This window comes from Myotis lucifugus, unplaced genomic scaffold (assembly GCF_000147115.1).
Source record: "Myotis lucifugus unplaced genomic scaffold, Myoluc2.0 scaffold_332, whole genome shotgun sequence".
Lineage (NCBI taxonomy): Eukaryota > Metazoa > Chordata > Mammalia > Chiroptera > Vespertilionidae > Myotis > Myotis lucifugus.
In genome coordinates, this window is record NW_005871380.1 from 386195 (window position 1) to 396928 (window position 10734).

A 10734-nucleotide genomic window follows, 5' to 3' on the forward strand; every position below is an offset into this window, starting at 1 on the left:
TGGCAGATCTCAGGGTTTTCCCTGCTGACGAGTGCCACAGAGTATCAGTTCACTGTACAAGAAAGCGGAGAGTCTACTTTCATGCACACTCTCTCTTCTACAGTTCTTTTAAGGACGCCTATAAGGAATGATCCTCACCCCTAGATAAACGAATAGAATAATCAACGCCAAAACGGGGATTCACCCACTCCCGCCAGTGCACAAATTTTTGTCAAACCTAAACTTGGTTTTTGAGGGGGTGAAGTCTGTGTAGATACACACACACACACACACACACACACACACATATAGTATATGGTTTGGTACTATCTGGATTTTCAGGTATCCATTCACTGGGAGTCTTGGAACTTAGCCCCTATATATAAGGGCAACTACTGTATTGTATTTTGACTCCCTCAGAGTAGTTACTACAAACATAACAAAGGAATAATACTATAATAAATACAATTTAAGAATCAATGACAACTTACCACACTCACCAACCCTAAAGCTGGCAGAAAGTGATCTGATGTAATCTTCATTGCCCCAGGATGTTGCATTTACAAAATGAGTTGGTGAATCACGAATGGTGAAACTGAAAGTGTACCTTTCTGACCCAATATCTAAGGGAAAACCAATGCTTTTATTTTTCAAATGAAATGTTCCATTATACTTTTGAAAAAATAGTATTCTGATGATAATAATAATACTCAAAGACATGGTATAAAATATTATTTCAAATATAAATTCTGTAATAAGTTATACTTGCTTTTTTGAATTTCAAAGCTGCCAAAGTAGATAAGCACCTACTATTAACCCCTCTGTTCCCTTTTCCCAGTTACCTGTATATTTGGAGGGAAATTACACATAGGTTTGAATCATCCAGATATTAGCTTAGATCCTCCATTTCTCTCTTACTAATACTGTTTTAACCTAAGTCAAATTCAAATCTAAATTATTTGAAAACAAATAAATGTGTGCTACTAAATGATACCACTAGAGGTCAGGAAGTACATCTTTAAAAAAAAATTTTATTGCTTTTGCTAATTTTTAAAAAAACAACACAACCTAACATACATATACAAATTATAAATATCTATGGAACTGTAATTAGTGTTACCTTTGGGTGGGGACTGGGCTGGGAAGAGTTGGGGATTAAATGAAGAATTTTACTTTTCAACTCTATGACTTTCTGTACTACTTGATTTTTAATGAAAATATATTATATATGTTATATGTATAATGTTTTTTACATATAAAGTCAATAAGCACATTTTCTCCAAAAAAGGAATACTGTACATATAATCATATAAAGTAGTCAAACACTACAGAAGTGGTTCCCTACCCTCACAGTCTAAGTGAAAATGGTATTTTATTGTTGTAAATTTAGTTACTATTTAAATATTGACTTTTAAAAATTCATGTATTTTTCCATCATCATTTATCCCCCTATATAATTCTTGTATTTTAAATTATCCCTTGTAAAGCTTAGAAAACAGGTATTTAAACTTTTTCAAATTACTCAAATGGTAATTGTGATCTAATTAATTAAGTAAAGTGAAGACACAAACAAGTATGGGTGGGAGATGACATCTTTGTTTTTTACCTCAAAAATAATAACAGAATATTACATGAAATACAATAAAAATAAAGGTGCCTATCACTCTACCATGAGTCAAATAACACAATCACTAAGATGATTCAAGCAAAATTAATGTCTCCTTCCAAAATTATTGGCTGGCTTACTAGAGCTCTAATTCCCTCAAGCTGTATAGAAATACACTGTAACCTTTAATAAACACCATTGACACTTTTAAAGCTAATAGTAATGAGTTGCTAGATATGACATTCTATATTGTAACTTTGCATGTTAACTACAAAAGTTTGAAGGTGAGTTGTTTTTAAAAATCCAATTTTAATCTTGGATTATGTTTCCATAGTCCTAACACTCTTGCACAGTTTGAGCAACTCAATAAGGACCACTAAAGCTAAAGTGAACTAAATGAAAGATGAATATTTTTCACTGAATTATCTGGTTGTTGGAGTAAATATGTAGCTACTGCTGCCATACTTCTCTCCTTCAACACTACTCTATCATGACATATCCCTGCTCCAAAACCTTCTTTCTTATAACTTTCTGTCTTATTTGAGATTTACCTGTGTACTTGTATCTCTTAGGCTGAAAGTGATAGTTACTATGGGTCACACACCCTTACATTTAATTCTCACACCAGCTCTATTTATCTCGATTTCACAGCTGTATATAGGACACATTTCAGATCACTCAGTGACTAAATGAGCTCAGTCAATCTAGCTATAAGTCTAGACCAGCGGTTCTCAACCTGTGGGTCGCAACCCCTTTGGGGGTAGAACGACCCTTTCACAGGAGTTGCCTAAGACCATCGGAAAACACATATATAATTACATATTGTTTTTGTGATTAATCACTATGCTTTAATTATATTCAATTCGTAACAATGAAATTGGGGGTCACCACAACATGAGGAACTGTATTAAAGGGTCGCGGCATTAGGAAGGTTGAGAACCACTGGTAGACTCTCAGACACTATGATATCTGAAGAGGATATGAGACTACAATTGCCCTCTATTACCTTTATGCAGGGTTTAACACAGTAGAGGTACTCAATAAATAAGTTGATCAACTTAACTAGCTACTTGGGCATTATATCTCTAAGCTTTCAAATATGTGTTTGAGAAATATCAAATAAAATCATTAAAAATGGTTTTAGCTTGGCCAGCATGGTTCAGTGGTTGAGCATTGACCTATGAATCAAGAGGTCACGGTTCGATTCCTGGTCAGGGCTCATGCTGGGTGCGGGCTTGATCCCTAGGTGGGGCGTGCAAGAGGCAGTCGATCAATGATTCTCTCTCATCATTGATGTTTCTTTCTCTCTCTCTCTCTCTCTCTCTCTCTCTCTCTCTCTCTCTCTCCCTCTCCCTTCCTTTCAGAAATCAATAAAAATATTTTTAAAATGATTTTAATGTCCTCACGCACATAACCTTAAATTGAGTACTTTACCATACAAATAGAGAACACGGCCATTGCTCTTAAGGATTTAAACAGGCATGAGAAATTTAATCAATAAATACATTTTGTTGTAGTCATAAGCCACAATTGATGAAAAGTGAAGCAAACTGTTAAACAGAACTCAGCTTTTTCTGTCTGGAAAGCCTTTGACATCTGTTTTCCCAATAACTATACCGATTATTTTCTGGAAAAAAAAAAAGGTTACAGAAAACAAATATTAAACACAGATGTAGACGGTAAATTTAATTTCATGGACTTGTTATATTTTACTGGCTCTAACAAACATTTTTTACTAGGAACCACTTAAATGTATTTATTCCAGACAAACTTCTAAAATAAGTTCATAAATGTTCAATTCCACAAGGAATAGTACAAAGCAATAACATAGTTAACTACTATTACAAATATAATCATTTAATACTTAGTATGTTTCTACTTTATTTTCAATCACTAGGTAGAGTACAGTAACTGCCCTATGCTATCAATCCTTACTGAATTCATTCAAAGCACATGTATAATACAATTTAATTTGCCACGGACTTCAAAGCTTTCTTTTATTTAGGGTTTTCTAACAATCCACATAAATTTGCTTAGCTTCTTAATCCAAACATGCTGAACAGTAATATAAATTAGATTGCAACAGAACTTGTAGTATATTGCTGCTAATAAATCTAAGCTCTAAAGTCCTAGATCTTAAACCTTAAAGATATTAACATCTCTTTAACCTTTTTAATGTTCTCTTTAGCGACTACCAAAGAAAAATTAAAAATTAAAAAGTGCTTTGAGCCCTAGCCGGTTTGGCTCAGTGAATAGAGCATTGGCCTGCAGACTAAAGAGTCCCAGGTTTGATTCTGGTCAAGGGCACATGCCTGGGTTGTGGGGCTCGATCCCTAGTGGGGGGCATGCAGGAGGCAGCCAATCAATGATTCTCTCTCATCATTGATTTTTCTATCTCTCTCCCTCCCCTTCCTCTCTGAAATCAATAAAAATATATTTTTTAAAAAAGTGCTTTGAGAAATAAAAACAATTAGCTTTTCCTGAAAGGATAAACCTAAATTTATATTATTAATCTAGCAAATGATTTTAACCTTATAATAATCTGTTACATTTAAAATACATTCAAGCCTCGCCAGCGTGGCTCAGTGGTTGAGTGTCCACCTATGAACTAGGAGGTCATGGTTTGATTCCCAGTCAGGGCACATGCAGGGGTTTCAGGCTCGATCCCCAGTGTGGGATGTACAAGAGGCAGCCAATCAATGATTCTCCCTCATCATTGATGTTTCTCTCTCTCCCTTTCCCTTCCTCCGAAATCAATAAAAATATATTAAAAATAAATAAATAAATAAATAAATAAATAAAATACATTCAAGCTTTTAAGATTGCCATATCCTAGTTGAGCAATTAGTCTTATTACATTTATACACACTGCTATTATTTCTTAAATTCCATATGCTTTCAGATATCACTGAATTTTGTTGGAAAAACACAACTAATGGAAATATTGAGTAAAACTTTCTAACTAAAGAGGAAATTAGCAAACAATTTATCAGTCAAAAAAACTATAACAGCAATAATTATTTTTAACATTAATAAATTTTGAATTGCAAACTATTAAAGTTACATATAAATTTATCCTATTTTAAGAAATCAGATTTGCAAATGCCAAATGTAAATAGCAGACTGCTCAGGAGCAAGAAAGGTAAGGGACTGTGATAATTGCTTTACAACAAATTCACTTTATAAAATGATTCTACCTAGCTTTACTTTAAAAAAATAAGAGTCTTGTTATATTTGAAATTATTGAATTCCCCCATAACCCTTCCCCCCAAAATGAATTTTCACATAATCATTTCAGAAATACACCTGTTGTGTATCTTTATGTCATAAAAGCAGCATAATAGCAAGTATTTAAGTCTATAACTTGGATAATTTGATTAGAAAATAGATACTGCTGAACAAAAATGTCTTCATTGTACAATGCTAAACTTGAGTAGTTATTAAATAATTAAAATAAGCTTCAGATCATTTTGAACAATCACTAGTCATATATACAATCTCCTACTCTGGAGACAAAAGAGATACTAATTTTCATTTAGATGGCATAAATACAAAAACATTTAGGGGTACTTAATGTAAAACAGTTATACAAATGCAATGAATACCTATGTACTTGTCAACTATACAAACATGTGTAAAAAGAATCAGTATATTACCACAGAAAATTTCATTATGGAACAACCAGACCTCAATATCATTGAAGCCTACCAGATTAGCCATATTTGGATGCAGATCTGAGAGTGTAGTGAAGTTCTTCAATGCAAAGAAGTTTGCCATTCTTTTATCTGCATTTTAGAAAACATAATTTAGGTGCATGAATAAATAAATGAAATAAACTATAAACAATTCCAAGATTAAAAAAGAATTTATTTAGAAAAGCACTGGATAGTTTACTCATTCTTAGAGAAAAGGTTTTATTACAACAGTGAAATGTAAGTTAATACAGATTCAACCTGTAAAATACATGTTCCAAAATGTCCTTTTATAGTTTTGAATGTATAGGTTATGCTTCAGTTTTTAAATTTACACTCCAAATATGTATAATTTACAATTTTTGAGCACCCTCAAATGTAGAGTTTCAGATGAGAGATGATTCAATAGGACATTTATGGATTTAAATATTAGCATAAAGCCCACTTTTAAAAATATAGCAAAACTCTATTGTAAATTCCTCAAATCATGCATTTGATCACACTGTGTGTGTGCGGGCATAGGCAGTGACTTTAACCTCACCTCTAGATGGTAAGCTCCATGAGGGCAGATGTGGCATCTAACATTTTATGTGTGTAATTCAATGCTGTTTAACATAAAAGGCACTCAATAAATATCAAATAAATGAAATGATGGCTTGTCCCTTGGTGTTATCACTAAAATAGGTTTTACGGTAGTAAAATTGTCAACTACACCAAATTAGCAGATTTACTCAACTTCACTTCATAATATATGGTCTCTTTAACTGTAAATGTTTTCACTCACCCACAGGTTATGCCCATAACATGAGTTTCAGGGAACCTGTGACATTGGTCAAATATGATTTTGAATTCCAGTGCCACTAGTTTGTAGTCAAGTGTTTTGCCACTGAGTTTTAATTTCCTCATCCATAAAATGTGGATTATATCTGCCCCACAGGGTTGGTCTGAGAATTAGAAATAATGGACATAAGGTGCCTAGAAATTTATAGACTCTCAACAGGAAAGAACACTGCTTTTCATTCTTATCCAATGTAACAATTTCTGTATTCAAGACCTTTTGGTGCCAGCAAAAACAACCAGGATATTAAGCAGTGTTAAGTTTCCTACTCATTCTTTGGTGTGGTCTGATCTGGCTCACTATGCAATTTCAGTCTCTGAAATACTTGCCAAACCTTGACAGATTCATTCATTCATCCACCTACTCAACAAACATTACTGAGAGTCTGTGAAGTGCAAGACACTTGAAGTTGGAGAGGATGAACTATTCAATACGTGGATTATGTATCACATACATACTAAATGAATTCTCTAAATTTTTACCCCTTAGGGTCTCTTAGTGGTTTGATCATTGACTTATGTGATATCATATGAACTCTTTGAAGTTCCTCCAATTTCTACTATTATTCAAAATATATGGTGATACTACTTTAGTGTCTGTTCCCTCCCCCCTCCCCAAATAAAAAGACAACTTGCTTCTTTACCTGGACATTTTGATAAACACAAAGTTAACATGAAATAAAGAGCTCGTTATGGTAACCCAGAGATTACACCACTCATCAGCAACTACTGTCCCTTCTGCTTTCCAGACATATTTTAAATGTCTCCTTTTCTCCATCTCCAATGCCATCTCCTCAGTCCAAGACTCAGTCATTCCTGTCCTGGAGTACTGCAATCACCTGGTTTGTGCCTATTTTATTTACTCAACACGTGTGGGTTGTGTCTGGTATTATCAGGCTCTGAATCAGGACAGAGCAGGACTGGGGCTGGTCTACCCGGAAGCCTTGGAGAGGAGCAATGAAAACAGAGAGCCAGATGTGGGACCAGATCTCAAGGCCACTGATTCAGATCCTTGGCAAGGGTGGCGGGAAAGAGGAAGTGGCATTAGAAATAGTCCAGTTAAGGCAGTGATGGCGAACCTATGACACGTGTGTCAGAGGTGACACGCGAACTCATTTTTTTGGTTGATTTTTCTTTGTTAAATGGCATTTAAATATATAAAATAAATATCAAAAATATAAATCTTTGTTTTACTATGGTTGCAAATATCAAAAAATTTCTATATGTGACACGGCACCAGAGTTAAGTTAGGGTTTTTCAAAATGCTGACATGCCGAGCTCAAAAGGTTCACCATCACTGAGTTAAGGTAACATTGTGGCAGTGTCACAGGTAATAGTTTGGAGTGCCTGTTATGAGGCCGGCCCTACACTAGACACTAGATCCACCATGATGATCTCTGACATTGCCACCCCCCAGGTCTCCCTAAGCTCTAAGCCCTCCTTCCACTTAAACCTCCTGTCTGGCCCAGAGCCCAAGCTGACCTGGCCTGTTCCTCCCAGGACCTTCCTGTCCCTTATTTTAGGTTTCATGAAGGTGTGGCAGGGCCAGAGCCCTTGTGCTTCTCCTTGCTGGAGCTTCCTCCATAGGAGAACGCTGCATTGCTTAGTCCTAACTCCCACTGGGGTACTGGCACAGGATAAGGGGACTCTGAACCCACAGAAGGAAGTCACACTGTTTGCTACTGGCTCTGAGAAGTCTCTGGCCCACAGATGAGCCGAGGCTGTCAGTCAGACACTTAGGACAAAGCCCACCAACTTTCCTGTTTTGAGACCATGGTCTCAAATTCTGACAGGCCAGAGTTAAGTCAGTTTGAGGCCTGGGCCCTGGGAGGAGGAGTTGTGAGCAGAGGGGAGAGGGCACTTGTCATAAACTTTGCTGACTTTTTTCCCAGGGCCAGGAAGGGGTGTATGTGTTTATGCTCCTGTGTGCGCTTTCCCTTCGTCAATGCAACAATTATCCATGAAGAACTGTGTCAGGTGCTGTGCTGGTGCCCCAGAGCTACCTGACTCCGCCATCAGAACATCCCATCACCATCTACTCTGTCATAATCGACACTTCCTTTCCTGACGGCCCAGAACAAACCAATCCTCACCAAGTCCTCCCATTCTCCCTCCTAATTATCTCTTCCATCTGATCCCTCCCCCATCTCCATCCTACCACTCTCTGCTTCTACTTTGCCTCCTCCAGCTCTTCTCCACATGACAGAGAATTCTTTAAAAAGTTAGATTGTCTCTCCCTGCTTAAAACTCTTCCCAACTGCACCCCGAATTAAATCCCAACTCCTTACTATAGCCTTGTAAAGCCCAGCTGATCTGCCCTCTGCCCATCTCTTCGTCTCTTTTCTCTCCAGTCACCTGGCTGCTCTCCTTTCCTCAAACAGGACTTGGGGCCTTGGCATATGCAGCCCCCGCCCTTGAGCAGCCTCCCATGCCCACCCTCGGGTCTTCCCAAGGCCGGCTCCTCCGCATTCTTAGGGTCTTGAAGAGAAGCCTTCCCTACTCTCTACCTAACGTATCTCCCAGCCTGTTTCTCCTCTTAGTAACCCTAATCCATAATTGTTGCTTGTGCGCTGTCCTTTCTCCTCATTAGAAGGTGACAGAGCTGAGCCTTCTGTGGTCTCCTATTATGTCCTGCAGTTTAGTGCCTAGTGTGTTGCCTCGTGCATAGGTAGCTGCCGGTTGTTGTTGACTAAATTAATTCGCCATAAATTAATCTGATTTGTAATTTGAGAATACTATTGCTATAATTAGCTTTTTAGATAGAATTTTATTCAACAGCTAACTTTACATCATATCACGTGTTTAAATAATGGGGACAAGTACGGTTCATATCTTGCCATGCTAGACAAGTGGAGCTTCCAAGGAGCTCGGCGATGATGTTCCTGTTACTTCCTACTTTATTCTCTAGACTGGGGGGTGGGGGTGGGGGTTAGGCCACTGCACACAAGTCCTCTTTATATGGTCATTTCCACACAGAAACCTCCCCCTCCCGTCACAAACCACAAATTCTGTGACAAATCTTGGTAAAATTGGAAATTTTCTCTCATAGAGGGGAACAATTCCAACTACCTCTGTAAGTCCAATTCAAAAAGGTCATTTTTACTGCTGCTCTTCCAGGGAACTCGGCGAGTTCTGCATGTAAGCGTCCAGCTGACTTCCGGGCGCTCGGGGGCGCCCGTGGGAAAACGGCCGCTGGCCACCACCCTGGGGAACCGCGGCACCCAGGCAGGAGAACGCTTGTCAGTTACCTCCCAGGCCGGTTCAAATCGTATAACTAAACACGGCTTTGCAGGAAAAAGAAAGCCGTCTGACTGCCTTCAAACACCATTTCCTAAAGGCTATCATCCCACGCCCTCCTCACACGGTCGCACCTCACAGGTCAGTCCCGCGCCCGGCCACTCCGGGATCCGAACTGCAGGCCCTTCAAAACCCCCGGCGACGGGCGACACTCCCTGTGAGTTCCGGCCGCGTTTGAAAATGTATTATTCTGGTGATTCCGACAATGTGACACCCCGGGAAAGGCACAAGGTCGGGGTGGCCGGGGATGGAGGGGGGGCGGGCCGGGATGGGGCAGGACTTCTCGGGCCGTGGAACCGCTCGGTGGGTCCTCCCACCGGGGACGCGGGTCCTGTCGCACCCGTCAGACCCAAGAATGTCCCACCCGGAGAAGGAACACAAACGTGAGCGACAATGTGGAGTCCGCGTGGAACGCGCGTCTGTTCTGCCCCGAGGACACAGGCGCGTCTGGGGGCGCACAGTCATTCATTCTCCGCGCACCGACGCGTTCCACCGGGTTCCACAGGACACGCGAATTCGAGGTGACGCGGCCCCTCGGGCTCCGACCGTGGGAGACTCCGTACGTCCGCCTCACAGACGCCGTGTCCCACGCCCCGCCATCGCCGGCTGTCTGCAGTGCGGGGCCACGGTGAGCCGAGGGTCGGCCTCGCCTTCGCGACCACCCTGCCCAGCCCGCGGCAGCCGGAAGAGGGCCGCCCCCTCCGCGGACGCCGCGGCCCGGAGCCCAGCCCTCAGGACCGGCCGAGAGCCCGCCGCCCGCCGCCGCCGCCAGGGGGCCAGGCTTCACCTTAGCAGTCCGCGCCCGCCGCTCCTTGCTTCCAGACCGCCGCCCGCCGCTCACAGCCCCGCCCCTCCGCCTCGCCGCCTCGCCCGCCGGCCAGCGCTCGCGGCTTCTCCACAGCACGCTCCGCCCGCGCTGTCTTCGCACCACCTCCGCTGAGGTAGAACCGCCGGGCGACCGTTAGCGCTGGCCCCGCCCCGCTCACCCGTCTCCGACCCCGCCCACGCCCAGGCCCCGCCCACGCCCTAGCTCCGCGCCGGCCCCACTTACCTGTCTCCGACCCCGCCCACACCCAGACTCCGCCCACACCCAGACTCGGCCCACGCCCAAGCTCCGCGCCGGCCCCACTTACCTGTCTCCGACCCCCACGCCCAAGCTCCGCGCCGGCCCCACTTACCTGTCTCCAGACCCCGCCCACACCCAGACTCCGCCCACACCCAGACTCGGCCCACGCCCAGGCTCCACGTCGGCCCCGCCCCAAGGTTTGGCTCCACTCCCTGCCCCGCCCCGTTCCCTCAGGTCCCCGAGGGCCAGGAGGTCCC

General features: G+C 41.7%; 1 protein-coding gene across 1 annotated transcript in view; it reads right to left on the reverse strand.

The window, feature by feature from the left end:
• Positions 1–10229, reverse strand: part of MEIOB (meiosis specific with OB domains) — a 25485-nt gene extending 15256 nt beyond the window's left edge. The window contains exons 1-4 of the mRNA XM_006100887.3: positions 10199–10229; positions 5294–5370; positions 3155–3212; positions 471–602 (exon numbers count right to left, since the gene is read on the reverse strand). Coding sequence (XP_006100949.1) covers positions 471–602; positions 3155–3212; positions 5294–5362 — 259 coding nt within the window. The 5' untranslated portion in view covers positions 5363–5370; positions 10199–10229. The remainder of the gene's footprint in view (positions 1–470; positions 603–3154; positions 3213–5293; positions 5371–10198) is intronic.
• Positions 10230–10734: the final 505 nt, after the last annotated feature.